This window comes from Scyliorhinus canicula, chromosome 3, assembly GCF_902713615.1.
Source record: "Scyliorhinus canicula chromosome 3, sScyCan1.1, whole genome shotgun sequence".
Classification (NCBI taxonomy): domain Eukaryota; kingdom Metazoa; phylum Chordata; class Chondrichthyes; order Carcharhiniformes; family Scyliorhinidae; genus Scyliorhinus; species Scyliorhinus canicula.
The window spans coordinates 95,791,182-95,815,183 of NC_052148.1; the positions used below are offsets into that span (position 1 = coordinate 95,791,182).

Genomic DNA, 24,002 nt, shown 5'->3' on the forward strand with positions numbered 1-24,002 from the left:
TATTGACCAGGCTGCTCGGGCCATCCAGGCCGGAGAATCGGCACTCGCCCGTTACAAACGGCGAGCGCCGATTCTCCGAGCGGCCAGCCGTAAATCTTGGCGCGCCGGTTTGGGGGGGTGGGAGAATCGGGTGCCGGGGCGGTGTGGCGGGACTCGCCCGGCGCCCCTGCAATTCTCCCACCCGGCGTGGGGGAGAATTGCACCCATGGAGTTTGAAAGGATCAAACAGGGTAATAATGATAGGTGGATAAGGGCTTTGAAAATAGACCAAACGTATGAAGCTCTCAGAGAAATTATACTTTTGGAGGAGTTTAAAAATTCAATTCCTGATGTAGTGAGAACTCATGTGGAAGAGCAGAGGGTTAAAACTGTGAGGTTAGCAGCAGAAATGGCAGATGATTATGAATTAATTCTTAAATCAAAGTTTGGTTTCCAACATCAATTTCAGCCTGTGAGGGATAGAAACTGGGGACATGAGAAATACTCAAGTGGTAGAGGGAAAGGTGATCTGACGGGAGATAATAAGGAGAGTGTACCTCAGATTAAAAAAGAAATCCAGGAGGGTGGAAAAGAAATGAAAAGTTTCAAATGTTTTCACTGTAATAAACTAGGCCCCAGCCACATTTCAACGGTTAACTAACAAAGTTGTTTCAGGATTACCCAATTGTGTGGTATACATCGATGATCTGGTAATTTTCAGCCAGACATGGAAAGAACATTTAAAACATCTGATGGAGTTACTCGATCGACTTCAGGAGGCGGGTTTGGTGGTAAACCTAGCCAAAAGTGAATTTGGAAAAGCCCAAGTCACTTTCCTTGGCCATACAATCGGACAGGGTCGAATGGTCACACGGGATGTGAAACCAACAGTTATTGAGGAGTTTCCAATACCTTCAAGATGAAGGGAAATAATGCGATTTCTTGGCATGAGTGGATTTGATCGAACATTTGTGAAATTTTTTTTTCCGTGGTTGCTCCACTGATGGATTTGCTGAAGGAACGTCGAAAATTTCAGTGGACAGCGGAGTTTCAACAGGCATTTGACTGCCTGATAATCAATGCTCCTGTATTGGAGAATTATAAGGGACTCTGATCAGATTGAACTAAAGTATCTGACTTTAAAGAGAAATGATGTGGAGATGCCAGCGTTGGACTGGGGTGAGCACAGTAAGAAGTCTTACAACACCAGGTTAAAGTCCAACATGTTTGTTTCAAACACTAGCTTTAGGAGCACTGCTATAATTCACCTGAGGAAGGAGCAGTGCTCCGAAAGCTAGTGTTTGAAACAAACATGTTGGACTTTAACCTGGTGTTGTCAGACTTCTTACTTTAAAGAGAAATGCTGAGGCATAGAGAAATGGATGGATTGTGCAGAGGCCTTGTTCAAAGAGATTGTCAATCAAGAAGGATTCCAGTTGGAGGAAGAAGAACAAAAATGGATTATATTATTATACCTGTTTGCGTGTGTTGTTTTTTGAAATGAAAAAGTATACTTACTGTGTGCATTTCTTAAAGGAAAGTGGAAAGATGAAAAATGAAACCTTGAAGTTAATGGGTTTTTTTTCTTGGGAGGAGGTGTCATGAGAATGTCACTTTAAGAAATGTTTGTCTGCTCATGCTATTGCAGTGATGTCAGAGTGTGGGTGGAGTTGAGCTCTTGCTTCTTTTTAGTTTCACTTTGAGAAAAGTTTGGGTGTGTCTGTGTTTTTTTGGTTTTGTTTCAGTGTTGGAGCTGTAGTCAGCCAGAGAAGGTGTAATGTCATTCTTTCTGCCATGTAAATACTATCTCTTGATCATTTGGCGAATTGAGAGTGATCACTGTTCTCAGTAATGAATTTTAACCCGATGTGCTTCTGTTAAAGATTTTTTTAAAGTCTTATGTATGTTAAAAGGAAAGTAAGTTAGTGTATTCTTTGGGGGTTGTATTTGAATTAATGGTTGCTAAGACGTTCACAGTATGTTTTAAAAAGGTTAACTAGAATAAACATTGTTTTGCTTTAAACAATACTTTTCCATTTCTGCTGTACCACACCTGTAGGGTGGGCCGTGTGCTCCCCATACCACAATCTATTAAAAGTTGTGGGTCAGGTGAACTCCCTGATACACTTTGGGGTTCTCTAAACAATGGTCCATAACACATTGTTATTTATCAAACATTTTATATCACAGGTTACTTTATGTCCTCGATGAATCTGGCTAGCCAGTGGGCAGTGACAATGGGGGCAATATTAATATGCTCGACAAATCTCCAGGATAGTTGGAGCATGTTAGTCACAAGTGCATATCAAATAAGTGTTGCACTGGTTTCCCATAGTCCTGCAAATTTAAATTAACCGCAGAAAGATATTGCATCACTTTGGAGTAGAGATGCATGTAGTACCTGTCATCCACATCAAGTGGTTGCAGATTGCATTCTGGAATTCTTGCCAGATCATAGATGATATCACTGTATCCAGCTGCTGCTGCTATATGCACACTTGTCTTTCCATTTTCATCATCATAGTTTATTATAGATGGGCTCAGATGATGATCCAGAATGATAGAAGTCATGGTTCTATTTCCACTCTGCCAAGAAAAACAAATAAAACAAGTAAAAAATACTACATGATTTGACAATTATGGTAATCCTCAGTGTTCTGATGCTGTAACAATCCCCTGTTTGAGCTGAGCTAGGGTTGCTACGGTACCATTGAAAAATAATTAAATGTATCAACTTGAGTGCTTAGCTGAAGTTATTCGGAAGTATTGTTAGCTTGTCTGTAAAATCATTTAAAATACCTTGCTTTATTACAATGCAGAGACATTATTAAAATGTTACTCTGCCAGCAAGATTCATACCCAATAACTGTTAAGGTTTGCAGTCCATTGGACTTCTGGTGGCAGCCATGGTGTGAGTGGTCACAGATTTGGTGGCTCCCGCTTTTGGTAGAATTTTCGGATCTTTTCCCCGGCTAACGGGTGGATTGTGTGATTGAAAAAGGTGCAGATGGGGTGGAAGGAGAGAGTGTCCCATCGGTGGATGGATTTGTGGACCAGAAGTGGTCAAAAAAAAAGGGAACAGTCGGTGAAAGTTGGTGTGGTACTTGCGACACAGGTGAAGACGGCGGAGGGTCAGGGACCGATTCTGCCCACTCAGTGGTCGACAGAGCAGCTGGTGGGCTTCCTGAATGAGATGTTCACCCAGCAGAGGAAGGAGAAATTGGAGGACCTGGCCAAGATGGTAGATCCAATAAAGGCAGGGATCAACTTCATGGAGATGAGGTTGGAGGCCCAGGGCCAGGCGATCCATTAGGTGGAGGAGGCGGTGGAGGAGCATGAGGAGCAGCTTGCCTTGATGGCAGTGGAGATGGGGTTGATGCGGGATCAACAGAAGCGGCTGCAGGAGAAAGTGGAGGATCTAGAGAATCGGACACGCAGGCAGAACTTGAAGATCGTGGACCTACCGGAGGACAGTGAGGGAGCGGACGCCGGCACGTATGTGGCGCGGATGTTTGAGAAGCTGCTGGGGGAGGGGGCATTTGCACGACTCCTGGAAGTGAAATGGGCGCACAGTGTGCTAATGAGGAAGACGCAGTGAAATGAGCCGCTGAGGGCAATGTTGTGCGCCTGCACCAATTCTTGGATAAAGAATAGATTTTGAGGTGGGCCAGGCAGATGAGCTGCTGCACCTGGGAGGGCAGTGAGCTACAGGTGTACCAGGACCTGGTACTTGATGTACCAGGAGCTTGCCAAGAGAAGAGCGAGCTTCAATAAGGTGAAGGTGACCCTCTTCAAGAAGGGGGTAAAATTTGGAATGTTGTACCCGGCGTGTGGTAACCTATAAGGTCGGGAGCTCTATTTTGGGATGCCGGAGGAGGCGATGGATTTTGTCAGGGATAATTAACTGGCAGGAGAGGAGGCCACTGAACTTGGAGGAGATGTTCTCCTTCTGTTCCTTTGGAGTTTGTTTGGGTTATTTTTGCACTGTGTTTGGGGCCATTGTTTTGTTTTGGGTTTGTTTTATCTTGTTGGGGGTTGGTGGGGGTTGTTAAGTTTGCATTGGGAGGATGAGTGGGGTGAGGGGAATTAGTGGGGAGTAGGATGCTATTTGCCATGGGAAGGGGCTACCAGGCTAGCTGGGCGGGCTAGTTCAAAGAAGCGAAGTGAGGGGTGAGCAGGTGGTTAGAGTGAGGGGGGGTTGGATTGGGAGGGGTTTCTAAAAGGTGGTGTAAGGAAGGTCAATGACACTGGGCACTCAAGGGCGGGCCTGAGGAGGTGCGGGACATGAGCTGGAGGCTGGCCCAGGAGGAGCTATGGTTGATCGGCGAAGGGCTGTTGGGAAGGCCAAGAGGGGCAGTGTATGAATATGGTGAGAAGGTGAACAGGACGCTGGCGCACCAGTTGAGGAAGCACGAGGTGGCGAAGGAGATCGGGAAAGTGAAGGGAATCACTCCAGACTTTTTTCAAAATGTCCAGAATGATTCCCCCCCCCCGGGCAGGACAGCCAACGCGGCCGCGGGTCTGAGCTCTCGCTGGGTGGAACCATCCTGCAACCATGCCAACGGAACTCGTCAGGAACTCGGGCAGCTGATCAAGGAGAATTGCCGCGGGGGCCTCTTTCAATGGTCCCCGACCGGCGCCATGTTGACCACGCGAGCACGGCTGACGGCGATTCTCCAGTCCGTGGGGGTTTGACCCCGGCAGGGGCCTCCGCTGTGGCCTGGCCCACGATCAGGGCCTACCGATCGGCGGGCCGGCCTCTCGGGCTGTGGGCCACTTTTGCTCCATGCCAGCCCCTGTAGCCCTACGCCATGTTGTGTCGGGGCCGGCGCGGTGAAGGGAGCCACCGTGAATGCGTGCAACCGTGCCTGACACACTGCGCGCGCATTGGCGCCGGTCGCACTGCGCATGCGCAGACCCACGGCGCCCATCTCACGCCGGTATGGCACTTGGACCATCATGGGTCACTCCAGTGCCATGCTGGCCCCCTGTAGGAGTCAGAATCGCTGCTCCTGAGGGCATGTTGATGCAGGCCAGGCCACAGCGGAGACCCCTACCAGGGTCGAACCCCCACTCCGCCCCGCCACCAAGCCGCCCCTGGATGGATGTACGCCGAGGTCCCACCGGGTAAGACCACATGTGGACGGCGCCGGCAGGACTCAGGATCAGAGAATCCCACCCCCCATTCTCTGTCCCCGATCCGTGCACGATTTCGGCACAGAGGCTCGGAGAATCCCGACCAAAATCCTCCTTAACAGGGAGGATGATGGTGCTAAGGGAAAAGAGGGAAATGCTTTACGTAAAATATTATGAATCTGAAAATATCTAAACTGATTTGAACTAGGGAATTGAAATTTTTCTGACAGCTCCTCAAAGTTGGCAAAACCTCACTCCAAAATCAAGTCCCCAAATCGCTCCAAACCCGTCACCCCATGACCTAAATGTTGATTCTAAACTTGCTGGCAAAAAGAGGTGATTATTGCAGTTAGGGGCCAGCAAAGACATGAGAGCTAGATTCTAGTTCTCAGGGTGGACACCACTACTGGATTCAAAGAAAATCTTGCAGGAGAGAACGGCAGCAAGGCAGTTACTAATGCCCACAGGCTAGAACCCCTACAGGAACTCACCTTCATTTGTCCCCATATGGAACTTGGATCACTAATCCACCCCAATACTTCCTCAGTATTGATCGCCCGATAATAATATAACAAATTGGGTAAAGCTAAACTGACTGTCTATCTCTGAGGAGAAACCCACGATGGATCCTTGAGCTCTTTCCATCCAAATGTAAGAGGACACTAATTTGTTAACTCTGACAAAGGACTTGGGGAGGAAAATGGGGAGACACTGAAAAATAAATAAACATCCCAGGGTGCTAAAGCAAATAGGAGCAGAAACAATGGCCATCCCTGCTTCGTACTCCTATTCAGTGGAAAATAGCCCAAATTCAAGGTATTAGTGTGAACACTAGCAGTGGGTCCCTGTATAGTAAACAAATCCAGGGTATAAACTTTTCCCCAAAACCAAACCTCCCAAGAATCTTGAAATATCACCACTCCACCTTATCAAACGCTTTTCCAGCATCTAGAGAAATCATCAGCTTTGGTTCGGGCACTGGAGAGGGGGAAAGGACAATATTTAATAGCCGATGTATATTGGCCGACAATTGCGGACCCTTGACGAAGCCTTCTAGTCTTCCAAGATCACCTCTGGGAGGCAGGACTGCCACCACAGTGCCAGCACTTTTGTGAGTAATTTAACATCCGCAAAATGTGAAACAGGTCGAAACGAGCCACATTCCGTAGGGTCTTGTCCTTAAGGATCAGGGAAATAGAGGCTTGCATAAGTGTACGGGCAACAATCCCTGAGACATGGAGTAATTCAACACAGAGGGAACAATTGTCGCGCAAGCCTCTTAGAAAACTCAATGGAAAATCCAATACATCAGGGTCAGGGGCTTTACCCATCTGCATTACCCAACCCAATGCATTTTATAATTTCCTCAAGGTCCAACGGGAATTACAATTCTTCCCAGTTCTTCCTCTCAACCACTGGGCTGGATAACGCATCCAAAAACTCCATCATGGCCAATCTCTCAGTCAGGGGCTCGGACCTATAAAGACCCCGATAAAATGTTTCAAAAGCATTTGACCTGAGGCGGGGCGGAAGCCAAACTGCACTCGAGTACCTTATCTGCACAATCACCCGGGAAGCTGCCTGCCACCTCAGCTGATGAGCTAAAAGGCGACTGGCCTTCTCCCCGTCTTTACAAAATACCCGCCTTGAACGTTACAGTTGGCTCACTGCTTTACTTGTTGATAGTAATTCAAATTGTGTCTGCAGCTTTTTCCAACTCGCCAGCAACTCCGGGGTCGAAGCAAGTGAGTACTGATGGTCTACCAGCCTCTACCGCTCCATCCCCGCAGTCCTTTCCATGTGTGGAGCAAATTATTTCCCCCTGATAACCACGTAGGTAAAATGAACTAACTCTTATTCAATTTAATATATTCCCCAATGATGGTGGACATGCATTCAAAAAATCGTTTGCCTGCTCACAGTGCCGTATCCAATCTCCATGACAGACTTTAGGAGGGATCAGACTTTAGTACTAAGTCCAAAAAATGTGGGGCATGGTCTGAAATCACAGTCGCCAAATACCCCAGTCATCTCCATCAAAGGGAGGAGAGACCTTCACATCACAAAAACACGTGCATATACCTGGAGGACATGGGAGAAAAAAAGAAAAATCTTTAAATCTGCCACGCCCTTCTGCTCCATGAAAGATAACAACACCTTTGCTACTCCAGATGGACTCAAGGGTTTGGGCATGGAACAATCCATCCTGGGATCCAGGACACAGTTCAAGAAACTTTTTACAATTAGCCGATGCAGACGTCCGGTGACGGCCATGGAGTGAGCGATTGCACACAGGGCAGTTACGGCTCGAAGCGTTGATTTGGGCCCATTAGCGGGGTAGTTCCGGCAGAAAAGTGGTGCAGAAGGGATAGAAGAAGAGGTTCTCCCCAAGATTGATATGTCTACTGGCTATCAGACCTGGCAAAAGACAGTTAAAGGCCTGGCTAAGGAGTTGGATGGGACCTGTGGCACAGCAGCAATTTTGAGAATGGCAGAGGGGTAAGGGTCGCCGTCAGTGGGAAAACCCCGGATGGAGCAGTTGATGGAAGTCATCAAGGAGGAATTTGGCCAGCAAAGGTAAGAGATGCATAGAGACTGGTGGAAGGAAATTGAGGGAGCAGTAGCACCTCTGCAAGGTTTGCAGGATGGGTGGAGAAGTGCCTCGAGGCGGAAGAGGCGACAAAACGGGAGATGGCGAAGATGGTGTCTGACCAGAGCGGATTGTGTCTTTGGTGGCGGAAGTGGGGATCCTGGGGATTCATGCAAATCATTGCGGGTGAAGATGGAGGAGCACGAGAACAGGTCCAGGCGGCAGAACTTGCAAATTGGGGCCTGCCAGAGGATGTGAAAGGAAAGAGCGCCACAACGTATGTGTTAAGGATGTTGGCCGGGCTTGACAAGGCCCCAGAGGTGGACCGGACCTACAGGTCTTGAGACAGAAGCTGAGAGCAGGGGAGCCGCCACGGGCGGGGATTGTACAGTTGCACAAGTTCATAGAGAAGGAGGAGATTCTGAGGTGGGCCAGGGAGAAGCGAGACTGCAGATGGGAGGGGAATCATTTCTGGATATATCAGGACATTGGCACGTAGCTGATGAAGAGGCATATGGGGATTTAAAATGCCCATGGCTGCATTATATCGGTGGAAGATTAGGTTTGGAGTGCTGTACCTGGCGGTTACGTTTGATGGCTGGGAGTTTTATTTTGAGACGGCAGATGACGTGGGGGCGGCACGGTGACACAATGGTTAGCACTACTGCCTCACAGCGCCAGGGACCTGGGTTCAATTCCGGCCTCTGTACGTTCTTCCTGTATTTGCGTGGGTTTCCTCAAGGTGCTCCAGTTTCCTCCCACAGCCCAAAGATGTGCAGGTTAGGTGGATTGGCCATTCTAAAGGGATGATAATGGTGGGGGTCCTTGGCTGGGATTGTTTGGTAGGTGGGTATTCAGGGGGTTCAGGGGCAGGTTGCACAGGCTAAGGAGGGACCCGTGAGGGAGGGGTGTGCAGGGGGGCCTTCGAGCGGGTGTTGCCACGTTAGCAAGTAATTCTGTTGAACGGCGGTGAGGTGGGGGAGGAGATCGCAAGAGGTGGGTGGGGGGGGGGGGGGGGGGGAGAGAATTTGTGACATGGTAGAGTTGGAGGTTGAGCATGGTCATGGGCGAAGAGGGGGGCATCTTGGATGGGCTTGGTTCAAGGTTGTATTAAGTGAGGTAGAACTCGAGGGGGATGATGGCGGATGGTAGTGGGATGGAGGCATAAGCCTCCGGTAAGAGTGATGCTGTGGAATGTCCGGGGATAAATGAGCCGGTTAAGAGGTCCCTGGTTTTTCACACCTGAGGAGTTTGAAAGCGATGCATCTCCAGGTGAAGGATCAGGTTAGCTTGAGGAAGGGACAAGTATTTTACTCAGGGTTTGATTCAAAGTCGCGGGGTGAGGCCATTTTGTTCAACAAAAGGACGGGCTTTGTGGAAGCCATGGAAGTGTGGGACCCAGTGGGGTGTTGGAGGGAACGCTGATGGTGCTAGTCAACATGTATATGCCAAATTGGGATGACGTAGGTTTCGTAAAAGGGTTAGTGGGAGGGCATAAAAGGGGAAAAAATACAAACTGTGGACTGTGATTTAAATGGAATGTGTATTTTATAATTTGTTTTTTTTTTGCACAATTGTTTTTTGGAATATAGTACCTTTTAAAGAAAAGATTAGCTGATGCAAGTCCAAATCAGAAATGGAAGCTAACGGGTTGTTAATAAAATCCATATTGTCCCAAGTTGGAGCATAAACGTTAACCGAACTACCGAGGTGCCTACCAAGGAACCACTAACAACCACATAGCTATCATTCAGATCCGTCAAGATCTTAGCAGCTGAAAATTGAACCCTTTTATTGCCGCAGCTTGGGTCCTATCATCAAAGCCTGGATGGAAATCTTGTCCCACCAACCCCTTCCGCAATCTTGTCTGGTCTCTGACTCGCAAATTAATCTCCTGCAGAAACACCACACAATAATTCAAACTTTTAAGGTGAGCAAATACCCTCAATCTTTTCACTGGGCCATTCAACCCTCTTACATTCCGGATGATCAAACAAATTTGGGGGGCTATGCATTGGGGGACTCCCAACCCCCTCTCTCAATCCAGCGTCAGCCATTTCCACCCTGAGGGATTGTCCAACAGTTACATAGAAAGTACAGCCATCAGGCCCATTCAAGATTGTCGCCAAACCCACAAACAAGATTAAACAAAGAATAATCTGCAGTCACTGTCAGCAAACTATCCCTGCCCCCCTTCTCCCCACCCCCAAACAATTCCACACTCAAATATACATACAAATACAGTAAAGCGAACAAAACCCATGAAAACCTACTTTTAATAAACGTAACCCCAAACAGAACAAAAGAACTAAGCTCATTATCAAAAAAAACTAATATAGTGAGCTGCAGTCACTCCCATGCTCCGCTCCCATTAGTTAACTCTTCGGCTAGCAGGTCAGCTCCTGACCAGAATGTAGAAAGATGTTAACAGAAAAAAGACACAGGACAGGATTCTCCGGCTACATCCGCCTGGCGACCAGAAAATCCTTCCCGAGGTCAATAGAGTTTTCCATTGTACACAGCTCGCCCGTGACATTCTTGAGGCGGACGGGGCAGGAGAATACAGCCCACAATGTATAAAAAATCCCTTACAAAATAGTACTTCAACAGGGAGCTTTATTTTTTCATAACAGTTATAGCAAGTAAAGCAAACCCCCCATAACAGTAAACCCATCACCCAAGTCCAATTTATGAAACATTTTTATAAAAGAATCTGCTTCCTCCGCTGCATTGAAAAAATTGTCTTTCTCCTCAATAGTCACTCTGAACGGCTCCAAGTATACCATCTCAAATTGGACTCCACTTTTATACAGGGTGCCTTTGACCTTGTTAAATGCCGCCCACTTCTTTGCCAGCTCCATTCCAATATCTTAATGAAACCTGATGGCGTGGCATTCCCATTTATAGTCCCGATGCTCTATTACCCATTTCAGGACCCATTCCATTTCTTGGAATCTGTGAAACTTCACAATTACTGCACGCAGTGGTTCCTTGGGACGGGGCTTCCGTCGGAGTGTCTGTGGGCTCAATTCAGTTGGGGAGGGGATGTGAATCCATACTCTTCGCAAACATTTCTGCAAAATATTCTGCGGGAGTTAGGCTTTCCATCCCCTCTGGCAACCCTGCAACTTGAATATTTTACCTCCTGGAATGATTCTCCATATCATTCACTTTGGCCTTCAGTGCTTTATTCACATCAGTCATTAGAGACATCTCTACTTCCAGAGAGACACCCTGGTCGCAATGCCTCAAAAAGAGTCTCCTTCACGCCTTGTATCACAGGGGCAATTGCAGTGTTTTCCAACACCAACTGAAGGGGAGCCAGTGCCTCTTCCATCAACTTGCAGATGTCCCCCGACACAACCCGCCATTGCTTCTCAAATTCCGCCGCCCAGATATCAGTTAGCATTCTCGGCCATTAGTGGACTGGCTCGAGTCATAGAATCTGCTTTCGCCATTTTCGCCACTGATAAGCCCCAAGAAACCTCCGATTCAGTTGATGAACCTCTGATTTCAAGCTTCTTCCCCCGGTCCTTCTTAGCATTTGCCCTATGTGGGCACCTTATTCCATTAATCAAGTGGGTTTTTAAACAAAAATATCCTCAGAAACTGGGCAGCAAGGGCTAAAGCATAGCACCCCAGTAGGAGCCACTGCATATATGCCCTCCCCCTACATACCACCACCAGAAGTCGTCGCTGCCGGCTAATCTGATTGGTTGACAGCTCTCCAGTCCCTGCAGTGACATGAGCTGCAGTGGATAGAAGAGGTAATGCATGAAGATGACAAGAGTCAAGTCCTGGGGCTGGACAGCAAGGTAAAATTAAGTCCCAAGGCGGGGAGGGTAGGGAAGGCCTCGGATGGTGGAAAGTGGATGACTGGGGTGTTGAGGGAGAGGCAAGGGATGGGGGAGGAAGGGCCAGTAGCGTCTGGCCCTGAAAGGGGCAGGGGCACCCAAAATTAGAAGGGGAATTCTGATGGAGTCCCAAGCCCAATCATTTACGGGCTTCCCACATGCCAAGGGAATCCTCTTGCCAGCCTAAAAATTAAGGCTGGATGGGAAAGAGCCCTCAAGTGGTCAATAATTGGAATTTAATGGGCTGAAATTTGGAATAAATTGTATCCCTGCTGCAATTCAACAGAATACAGGATAACTATATCAATTGTGGGACGGTCCCATAAAGCCCAGGACAGTTGGTCATCCTGATTAAAATAGAAGACAAAGGAATGCAGTAAGCTAACATTTAAAATGTCGGATAGGTTTTCACCATGTGCAAAACCTCGAGGGGGAAATTGCACGTTCTTAAAATGGAATCAACCTGATGTTTACTTCATTTTAAATAGCCAAAAATCAGATTTTAAAGGACACTCTACCAAACTATAAAGATCATGTGTACCACTAGAGTATTGCTCAGCTGGTGAAGACAGAAATGTACTCCAATAATTCCTAGGCTATGGTTTTTGAAAATTTGTAAGAGCCAATTAATTTGTAGAACTCTCGTGGAACAAGAGTACTCACTTGAGTGTACTCTGGTTGATAATTAATTAACTGAAATGCATCTAGTTGCTTGTATTAACTGGTTCTGCTGAAAAAAATCTTGATCAAATTCATTAAGCTTGCTTGGTACAAGGGAGCAGACTGGTACTTGTGGTAGGGAGTAAAATATATGGGGCTTCTGTGGTCATAATCCTCTGGGCTATATTATAGATGATGGTATGTGATCTCCAACCAGCAGGTGGAGGTGCAGACACACCATGCAGGCTTTAGACCAAGGTCACGTGATCAGTGACTCCCATATAAAGGGAGACGCATCCGGCCATTGGCAGAAGAAGATTGTGAGGGTTAGCAGACTCAATGATGACGTGCTCTGTATCAGATTGCTATCTTACCACACAAGACTCAAAAAAAGATTTGGACAAGGAGAAGTGTTTGGCAGATTCCTTCATAAGGTATAAAGGACCAAACACAACATGGTACCACGAGTGCTGAACATTTAAAGATAGCGACGGCAGTGATAACATTAGGCATACATCTTGAAGACCGGTCTGGTGAACTGCAGCCTGAGACAACCCAACACGTAAGAAAATGCTGAAGCTCGAGATGGACGGACTGAGGACCCCCATCAGCTTCAGATGACCGGTAACGTAGATGAGAACTGGCTGCTGTTCAAACAACAGTTCAAACTTTATGTTTTGGCCCTGGGTCTACAGGCCCAGCCTGTTGAAAGGCGAATCGTGTTGCTCCTAACAGTGGCAGGTCCACAAGAACTGTAAAACTCGTTTGTGTTTGATAATGAGGAGGGTCACAAGAAATGTGATGAAGTGATGAAGCACTTTGCTAAGCATTGTTCCTGAAGAAGAATGAAACGTTTGAGTGCTATATGTTTCGTATGCGTACCCAGCGACCTGGTGAATCATTTGACAGTTTTGTCACGGTCTTGAGGTTGAAGGCCCAGTCATGCAACTTCAGTGACCTGAAATCTTTGTTAATCCACGACCAAATTTGGTACAGCTGATGATCAGCTTTGGGCGATATTATTGCGGGAGAAGGATTTGGTGCTGGAAAACGCGTTGAAGGTTTGCCAGGTGAGTGAGATAGCTGCACAAAGAATAGGCTTACTCTGCTCAAAACAGTTTGGTGTCAACGTGGAAGAAGAAGCCAGTGCCACTAGTGCTGTGACGCACGTCATGAAGAAACAAAATCCTAGTGGAGGACAACAAACCAGACGAGGAGATGGAACTGACGGAACTGCTGGTGAGCCTTCCTCAATTCTGGTCAACACTCTTGAAGTAGGTGCATCGGCTCAATGGATTGAAACGTGATCATGATTAACCCATATTAAAGTATCTGCGAGATGTGAGCGTTAAATGGAAAGAGAATGGAAAGCTGCGGAGCTTCAGTCTGGAGTTTACATTTGGGCCTAATGAGTATTTCACAAATGAGTGTATCAGTTGGACTTACGGCTGCTGAAATCGTTTGTGCTGAACCACAAATCATCGGTTTCACAGGCTGCACAATTGACTGGAGGGAGCGCAAAAACGTACCAATGATTACAGTCCAAACGTAACTAAAGTACAAGGGTCGGAGCACTCCAAGAACAGCGACAAGAACTATACCAAATGAATCGTTCTTCAATTTTTTCACTCCCATTGATGTTCCACAGTATAGAATTTTAAGCCAAGCTTCAGCGGCCAAACAAAAGACTGATTTTGAACTTGCCACCCTATTTCATGAACAAATAATTCCGTATACAGTGTTATATTTTTCAGGTGAAATTATTGCAGTTGATGCTGAATCCGAGGACAGTTACAATTAATGTCTGCTCGAAGTTGTCAAGGATGACGCAGAAACTGATGGCCTGGGAGGTGAGATGGATCATGAACACGATGAGCTGCTTGCACATCTCTATTCCAGCAGCACAGACGAGGGTCCAGAGGCATGGCTCCGGTGGGCTTCAAGCAATTATAAGGTGCTCACGGAGAACACCTAGACCTGAGCTGGACTCTGAGGAGAGTGGGGGTTGGATTGGATTGGATTGGATTTGTTTATTGTCACGTGTACCGAGGTACAGTGAAAAGTATTTTTCTGCAAGCAGCTCAACAGATCATTCAGTACATGGAAGAAAAGGGAATTAAACAAAATTCAAGAAAATACATGAGAATACATAATAGGGCAACACAAGATATACAATGTAACTACATAAGCATTGGCATCGGTTGAAGCATTTAGGGTGTAGTGTTAATGAGGTCAGTCAGTAAGAGGGTCATTTAGGAGTCTGGTGACAGTGGGGAAGAAGCTGTTTTTGAGTCTGTTCGTGCGTGTTCTCAGACTTCTGTATCTCCTGCCCGATGGAAGAAGTTGGAAAAGTGAGTAAGCCGGATGGGAGGGATCCTTGATTATGCTGCCCGCTTTCCCCGGCAGTGGGAGGTGTAGATGGAATCAATGGATGGGAGGCAGATTCGTGTGATGGACTGGGCGGTATTCACGACTCTCTGAAGTTCCTTGCGGTCCTGGGCCGAGCAGTTGCCATACCAGGCTGTGATGCAGCCCGATAGGATGCTTTCTATAGTGCATCTGTAAAAGTTGGTAAGGGTTAATGTGGACATGCCAAATTTCCTTAGTTTCCTGAGGAAGTATAGGCGCTGTTGTGCTTTTTTGGTGATAGCGTCGACGTGAGTGGACCAGGATAGATTTTTGGTGATGTGCACCCCTAGGAATTTGAAACTGCTCACCATCTCCACCTCGGCTCCGTTGATGCTGACAGGGGTGTGTACAGTACTTTGCTTCCTGAAGTCCATGACCAGCTCTTTAGTTTTGCTGGCATTGAGGGAGAGATTGTTGTCGTTACACCACTCCACTAGGTTCTCTATCTCCCTCCTGTATTCGGACTCGTCGTTATTCGAGATCCGGCACACTATGGTCGTCAGCAAACTTGTAGATGGAGTTGGAACCAAGTTTTACCACGCAGTCGTGTGTGTACAGGGAGTAGAGTAGGGGGCTAAGTACGCAGCCTTGCGGGGCACCGGTATTGAGGACTATTGTGGAGGAGGTGTTGGTGTTCATTCTTAATGACTGTGGTCTGTTGGTCAGAAAGTCAAGGATCCAGTTGCAGAGTGGAGAGCCAAGTCCTAGGTTTTGGAGCTTTGATATGAGCTTGGCTGGGATTATGGTGTTGAAGGCGAAGCTGTATTCAATAAATAGGAGTCTGATGTAGGAGTCCTTGTTTTCGAGATGCTCTAGGGATGAGTGTAGGGCCAGGGAAATGGCGTCTGATGTGGACCGGTTGCGACGGTATGCGAATTGAAGGGGGTCAAGGCGTTCCGGGAGTATGGAGGTGATGCGCTTCATGATCAGCCTCTCGAAGCACTTCATTACAACTGACGTCAGGGCCACCGGGCAGTAGTCATTGAGGCATGTTGCCTGGTTCTTCTTTGGTACCGGTATGATGGTGGCCTTCTTGAAGCAGGTGGGGACCTCGGAGTGGAGTAGGGATAGGTTAAAGATGTTTGTGAATACCTCTGCCAGCTGGTATGCGCAGGCTCTGAGTGCACGACCAGGGATCCCGTCCGGGCCCATCGCCTTCCGTGGGTTCACTTTCAGGAAGGCCGATCTGACTTCGGAAGCTGTGATGGGGGGTATGGGTGAATTATGGGCTGCTGGGGCACTCGACAGTGGATTGTTGGTTACCTGCTCAAACCGAGCATAGAATGCATTAAGTTCATCGGGGAGGGGTGCACTGCTGCCAGAGATACTGCTCGGCTTCGCTTTGTAGCCCGTTATGTTGTTTAGTCCTTGCCACAACCGCCGAGAGTCTGTCTGTGACTCTAGCTTAGTTTGATATTCTCTCTTGGCATGATGCATTTAGAAATGATGCATTTCTAATGAGATGATGCATTTAGAAATTGAAGCTGCTGATACAACAGAAGATCAGGCATTGATTGAGCCAGAGAGGCAAGAAGTCGTCCCAATATTGAAAAAACTGGCCTCGAATGTATGTAGTGGCCCATTCCACATTTTTGAAACGCCTCCTGTAATTTACTCCCAACCATCAACGACACCGATGACGAATGGGAGGACATAGATGACAATGATGATGATAGCGATGTGGAGATTGCAATAGTAGGCAACTCTGAGACTGACTCTGAGGAAGAACCAATGACAATTTCATTATGCAGCTCCACAGACCCCTCGCACATTTGTGAGTTTGATCAAGATGACCCAGTGCCTATTTCCGCTCAGCCAGAGAGCATTATCATCTGGAGTGTGAAGAGCAAGTCACTGATGCTCCAGCAAGCCAAGAAGAGGTGAAACCAGCAACCCCAATTCCAACCTTCAGAAATCAAGGTAATCCAGCATATCGGTGAGGCCGCACAAGTGGTGTGGTCATACAACCCAAAGATGACGCAATGCGTAAACCTCAGAAGACCTCTCAATACACAGCAACAACCAGCATCACACCAGAGGCTGCTACGAAAAAAAACAAAACCAAGAGACACACAAAGAACCATCACCATGTCCTCAAAGTTAAGAGAAAAAAGAGAAGACTGGGAGAGCTAGCTCATCCCATCAACAAACCAGCAACAAAAACAGTCACAAGTAGCAAACAGTATCTTGCAAGAAAGCGAAAGAGAAAGCTTCTAATAACACAAGTATGGCAGTCATGGACCGAGGACTTCCAAAGGCAAAGAGCGAAGAGCACGAGAGACAAAACGCTGGCACATAATCCAGTCTTCGAAAAGGCTGGCAACAGCTCGAAGGATCACAGAGGTGATCACGTCAGGGAGGCACAATGAGATCTGTGCAAAGGAAACAGACACTTGTCAAGCACAGCATGTTTATGGACACCTTAGTAAAACACGCTCACGTTATTAGCCACATATAATGAATGTATAAATTTTAACAAAGTTGCCTGTAAAATTATCTTAATGTTTTGTGAGGAAGGAGGATGTGGTGACATGCCTATGAGCTATATCATAGATGAATGGTGTGCGACCTCTAACCAGCAGGAGGCGGTGCAGACACATCATGTGGTCTCTGGACCAATGTCACGTGACCAGTGACTCCCATATAAGGGGAGACACGTCGGGCCATCGGCAGACGAAGATTGACAGGGTAATCAGACACACAGGTGAATGGTGAGTGCTAGGTGCAGATTCCAGAGAAGTAATAAGCAGACTCCATGATGACGTGCTCTGTAACAAATTGCTATCTTACCACACGAGACTCAATAAAAGGTTCTTTTCTGGACTCGTCGAAGTGTTTGGCAGATTTCTTCAGGCGATATAAAGGACAAAACACAGCAGCATGATTTACCAGCCTCGTCGTGCCAGGCGCAAAAATGGGCAGGCCGGTTAGGTAACGGGAGAGGCTGAAATCAGAAACCACACCGGGCGTCGAATGGTTTCCGATCTAACAGACCCGCTCCCGTTGACGAGATCCGGATCCCGCCACAGCATAGCGAGAAATCACTAATCACCAATTAAGTCCAATCTCCATAACATTAATGGGAAGGGCCCCCTATTGAACAGCCACCCGTGATTTAACAGTCTCCCCAGCGAGCAGCAACGGGGGCGCCATTTAGTACATCTATTTAAAAAGGTGAAGTTAGCAGAATGGCTACTTTGGGGGTCTGAGACGGCGGGTAGCCATCTTCGGAATTGAGCAGTCAGCCAGGGGGCACTGGGTCCACTGCCCCAGTGTGCGGAGGGGTAGGGGAACCTCTAGGGGACGGGTTTGGTCAGGGGATTGGGCTGCCATCGTTGGGGGTTGCCCTTGGGCGGGGATTGGGTGGTCCAGTGCTCGCTAGCCCAGCAAGCCACCACCCCGGATCGTTTAAACCCATAACGGGGGTGGCTCCAGCTGCTGCCTGTGTGTCCCAAAGAACACCCCCGTGACAGAGCCCCGTCCTTGGCAATATGTTGAAAGTCACTTTAACTCCCACTGACCATGGTGGCTTTTGGCCGCACAGCTGAAGGCTGTTGCTAATAGGGAATTAGCAACTCTAGTAATGTGACCACTTCACAATTCCCAAGTTGATTCCCGTAGGTAGGCATGCCATGAAGCAGGCAGCCAAGCATCCCAATCAGACTCTGAGGTCTGGACATTTGTCCTGAACTCTGGGGGCATCAACACCACAGAGGCATCAGCCAACATTCCAACACCCAAGAGCTGAGCCACAGCACTGGGGACATCCCTGCGACCAGAGAGTGTGTGTGGACCAGGGAGGGAACCAATCCCCAGTCCAGGTAACGTTACCAGTGAATGTCTGGGGTACAGGGTCTGGGGTCCAGTCCCAAGTGGCCACTGCTGAGGCCGGGGTGCATAAGCAGGGCGTTTTGGATGGCGCCATGAGGAATGGCAGGGGATGTGAGAGTGGGGGAAACCTGGGGGACCCGCGGGACCGGGGTGGAAGCCATAGATGATTGTCTGTCCTCAATCTCTCCAATTCTTTAAGATATCACATGATGGATGATATTGTGGCATTGGCAGGCCAGTTGGCTAGAAATGGAGAAGGCAGCGGCAACAGCATCGATAGAGGCTCAAGGTGTCGGCCCATGTGCAGGCACCCGCCCCACACCCTGAGGATGCAACTGCCCATCAGGCCAGGGAGGGACCTAGAGGGGAAGGCCGTTAATGGCACAGGTGTCACTACTCTTTCAAACTGATATTGGACAGCATGTGCCACAGGAGGCTTCGCCTCAGCATGGAGATAGTGCGCACCTGTGCCACATCCTCGCGGACTTGGCACTATGTACAGAAGGAAGGTACCCACTCCCAGTGATTATCAAGGTCACCGCAGCCCTGAACTTCTATGCCTCGGGTTCATTCAAGGTCTTGGAACGGGGACTTTTGTGGCATATCTCAATAGCTCACAAGTGCATCCGTGAAGTCATGGGTGCTCTGTATACCCAGGCAGCTGACAATATAAGTTTTGACCAGGACCAGGCCCATCAGGATGCCTGGGCAGCAGGATTCGCTGCCATCGCCGGGATGCCCCTGGACCAGGGGATAATAGATGGCACGCATGGCGCCTTGCACATAGGCTGACACAAGTGCCCTTCATCAACAGGAAGGGACTCCACTCCCTAAACGTCCAACCCATTTGCGACCATGACCTGAAGATTATGCATGTGTGTGCACGCTTTCCAGGGAGTGTGCATGACACAGTTACATCCAGGGATATTTGGAGATCCTCTGCATCTTCGAGGTGACTTGTGAGCTGTTGGTTGAGATATGCCACACAAGTCCCCGTTCAAGCCTCGAATGAACCAGAGGCTTACCAGATGGCTCTTGGGGGATAAGGGGCACCTGCCTAGGTCCTGGCTTATGACGTCAGTGTCCGCATCATGGTGTCGATGACCTCCGCTATTCCCCCTGTGAATGGGCCACACTCTGCAGTGCCTCGCCAATGCCTACTTGCATCTGGGACATGGCCTTCAGTGACCGGGACATGCCCCAGCGACTGGTACACGCTGTCGAGGCTGTCAGCTATGGCCTTCACTGGCTGAGCAATGCTTGGACACCATAACTCATGGTGCCGGCATAAGTGGGATGTGCTGGTGCGTGCCGTGGTGTGCTGGGGCATGGGCGCAGCATTATGCCGAAGTGGTGGTGCCGAGGTGCAGCGTAACCCAGGAAGGGGCGTCAGAGCTGGCAAGTGGGACCGGTGCCAGGGGGCTGATTCCAACTCACCCGTGCAGCTCAGTGGAGGTCATTGAGCTTCTTGTGGCACTTGGTGGTGGCCGCCTGGTGACACTCCCCAAGCTGATGGCCACTGCATCTCATGTGGCACTGGCTGCCTTGTGGCTGACCCTCCGACCCCCTTGGGGGAAACAGGATACCTCGCCTGGACTCAACCTCATCCATGAGCCTAGCTAGTAGGCATTCCCGAATCGCGGCACAGGTCAACGTGGTAGCATGGATGCGTGCTGTCTCGGGTTTACTCTGCGGAACCAGTTTCAGGGCTGCTCTCCCTCGTTAGCGGAAAGCTGCCCGGTGCAGTCCCGGTGAATCAGCTGGCGGGACAGTTATTTTCAGCCCATGGGGCATCATTAAGTGGCCTATTTAACATTCGATACCGGTGATGGCTTCACCGTTCAGCCATCGGGAAACACCTGGTGATTCCTGCTCCCAACCACACTTAGAAGCAATTGGGTTAGATCGCGCCCATGACCTGAGAGCTTAGCTTCTCCTCTTGGAATGATTGGAGGTCTATTATACAGCCTGTATTTAACTCTGCAATTGCACAGCAGTACCAGATAATTGCAGCCAGTTTATCCATTACAAAGGGAATATATTTTGCGAATTCACATTGTATTTTTTGGACAGCGATTTATTTAGAAATGTGACATATTTATTACTTTGCTTTAATAATAATAATCTTCACTAGTGTCTGTTTATAAATACAACGTTGTGCCATAATCACACTTACCTCCTCAGTCAATATGTGTAATTACATTTTTTACCCCACCTCCAGTTTCAAAAACCCATCTTTTTTTGATGTCAGGCGATGGAAAAAGCTATTCCCGATTGTTTTTTTCTGCCTTACCTCGTCAGATGACACAGTTTTATAACAACTGTATACCACTTAGAATAGCATACTAAGAACATACCAAAAATTGAATCTAAGATATTCCTGGTTTTTATTTCTTCGTTCCACATTGTGCAGTTCATTTCCCCCAACTGCGTTAAGCAACTAAATTTGATTTTGAAAATAATCTTACCTGCACTGCCCAGTGAAGGGCTGTTTTAAAGTCTTTGTCAACCAATGTTGGGTCAGCTCCTTTCTGTAGTAAGGCCTGAACATGCTGTGGCCGGTTGTGAAAAGCAGCCCAATGAAGTGGGGTCATACCCTGAACGATAAAGAAACAAGTGTTTAAAAGCTTGGGACAAACATTTTTAATAGCTTGTGCTTTGAAACTATTTTTTCTTTGGAATGTGTCACAAAATAAATGAAACAACAACTGGCTTGTTGTTGTTACACAACTAACATAAATGAAGGGGCCAATTGGTATTATGAACTCGAAAGTGAAACAAAGTTTTCAAAGATACTTGGGTTTTATCGTCCCACCAGAGATGGGAATTTGGAAGCTTCTCATTTTCTCTTCCTGTTTCTGCTCTGTTACTTCTGGAATCTCCCCAGAATTTAACCTGCATACCTATTTTTCATCTGGCACTCAGCGATATCATGCAAAAACATGATCCCATGTTCCACACATATGCTAACAACATGCAAGGATCCTGCATATGGCCAAGTTGGGGTTGCTCCCAGCTTTCCAGTTCACTGGCTGGGCCCTGGCTACGACGATAAAATTCAGCCCATTATCTTCAGTCCCCACCTGACAGGAACCAATCTCTGTTGGTTGCCGGGCAGAATACTGTCCCTGGCCAATCCATTGGCCACCAGCCAACCAATCGAAACAAACCGTTCCAATCTCTTGGGTGCCATAATGTTTGGGTTCTTCTGCCCAAAATACAAACTATATAACACAGTGCACTATTTTACCACTTTGTGTTCCTTACTTCCTCTGCTCAACTTAAAGGCATGTCTCCATTAACAGTTATTGGACCAAAAACAAAATAGGAACTAAGGGAATCAACAAGAAGGGCCCTCACAAGGGCAAGATTCCAGCTGTGTATATAGCAGTGAAAACGCATGCAAAACTGGAGTCTCTGGTAAATCTAGCTGTGTGAGATTTGAACAAAAACATTTTAGGGATGACACAAAGGTACCAGGAGGAAAGACTTACACACAGTTCCATAGTTGGTACCTCAAAGCAGGAGTTGACAAAACTGAATTAGACATACAGATGGAGCCACAGGTATGTATGGTCAACTAGCTAAACTGCACTTTCACCACAGAGATCAGGAGAAGCTATGACACTAGCTGTACAGAACTGCCATTAATCCAAGAGGTCTACATGTCCACAACAGCTGCAATGGGAAAACACTCACCAAGCAACAAGTTCCACAGGAACGATAATCTCCAAACAAGGAACATCACCCAGATGTACAGCCAATGCCAATGTGTACATGGCCCATTATGAGACTTTAAAAAAAAAAATCTTTCTTGTCACATGTAGGCTTACATTAACACCACAATGAAGTTACTGTGAAAAGCCCCTACTCGCCACATTCCGGAGCTTGCTCGGGTACACAGAGGGAGAATTCAGAATGTCCAATTCACCTAACAAACACGTCTTAAGGGAGCTGTGGGAGGAAACAGGCACACCCGTCGGAAACCCACGCAGACACGGGGAGAATGTGCAAACTCCGCACAGACAGTGACCCAAGCAGGGAATCGAACCTGGAACCCTGGCAATGGGTCAGAAAATTACAGTCATTGGTCAAAATGTCCAAGGCTTGGGGCACACTATGCGGTCGATGGCTGAGGCTCAGGTCAGGGGAGCCCAATCACAAGAAGCCATGTACCAGGCCAACATGGACATTGCTCCAGAGCTTGGGCCAGTCACAAATGGTCATGGCTGATGCCGTCGAGAGCATTGGTTGGGTGCTGACTGACCTGGACCAATCACAAAGGGACATGACTGAGGCAATGAGGGACATGACTTATTTGATGAGGGACATGGCTCAGTCTCTGCTCCATGGTTGAGGGTATCGACACCCTGGTTACGACGAGAGTGGGCCTCCAGGACTGGCAGTGGAATCGGTGGAGTCCATGGAAGCTCACTCCAGTCTCAACTACGTCCTATGGAGTAGCCCGGGGGTCATTGAACACCCCAAGGGAGGAGGAAGTGATGGGGCCGGTGCCTTCTGCAGGGGAGATGCTGGAACACCTTAGTGTTTCTGAATCTCACCCACCTGACACTGGTGCATCTGATGGGCAGTGGGAGAACAGGATGGCACCTTGTCACCTGTGACACCCGAAGGTCAGGCCCATCCAGATCCAGGCCCTCCAGAGGACAGCAGCCTAAGGCATCTCAGGTCAGATTGCGAGATACGCAGCAGGCCTCCTCCACATCTGATGTGCTGTCTGGGGTCACACCTTGATGGAGTGGTAGGTCACATATAATAAGGAAGTTAGATACCAGTTGAATTGGCACATAAGTTAGAGGTAGGGCCAAGGCACAAAAATTGTATATAGTCACGATTAAACACCTTTTCACCAACATTCTGACCTCATCCTGTCCCCCCAGTGGGGTCTACTGTGGTTGTCCTCATTGTGCGTTATCCACCATCAGGTTGGCACCTCATTGTGTGATGGAGAGGGTCACCAATTGCTTCCAATCGCCTCCATGGAGGGTTGTGTGTAGGCAGGTCCTACAGATGAGGGTGAAACAGGGAAGTGTGCATCTGCTGGGAGCATAACTGCAGTTTGATGTGGGCCCTGGCTGTGACACACAGGTTGTGACAACTGTCCGGGGGGCTGGATGGATGGGAGCACGGGTGTGGTGGGCAGGCAGGGCTTACAGGCAGCTGGTGGTCCTGCGGACTGGGCAAGCTGATAGTGTCACTGGTGAGGCCTCTGCCTTGAGAGTGTGCCAGGGAGGGTGCCAAAGGCCATAGTGCATGTGTCCTTTGTTTGGGGTGAGATCTGCTATTGCCCTGCTTCCCTTGCAGTGGGTCTGCGCTTCTGATGAGAGCACTGAGGTGTGGCAGCACCTGGTATGCTACTGATTGAGCTTGGCCAATGCCATCCTGTTGATGGTTCAGCTGGGGTCTGTGGGTTTCCAGAGGGGCGTACCGGGTGGCCTCCTAAATGACCACAGGCGAGGAGCGGCGGCGCATGAATTTTGTGCGCCGGGCCTTGACGCATGCAGCGTGGCCGGAATGACGTG

General features: G+C 48.2%; 1 protein-coding gene and 1 long non-coding RNA gene across 5 annotated transcripts in view; one reads left to right on the forward strand and one right to left on the reverse strand.

Annotated features, from left to right (window-relative positions):
- The window catches only part of LOC119962822, a 271,981-nt gene that overhangs the window by 140,856 nt on the left and 107,123 nt on the right, over window positions 1-24,002 (forward strand). The gene's annotated exons all lie outside the window — the stretch shown is intronic.
- The window catches only part of ankrd55 (ankyrin repeat domain 55), a 172,571-nt gene that overhangs the window by 69,324 nt on the left and 79,245 nt on the right, over window positions 1-24,002 (reverse strand). For both annotated transcript variants that reach the window (XM_038790948.1, XM_038790949.1), the window contains 2 exons: window positions 20,928-21,056; window positions 2,381-2,565 (listed from right to left, as the gene is read on the reverse strand). In XM_038790948.1, the coding sequence (XP_038646876.1) occupies window positions 2,381-2,565; window positions 20,928-21,056 (314 nt within the window). The remainder of the gene's footprint in view (window positions 1-2,380; window positions 2,566-20,927; window positions 21,057-24,002) is intronic.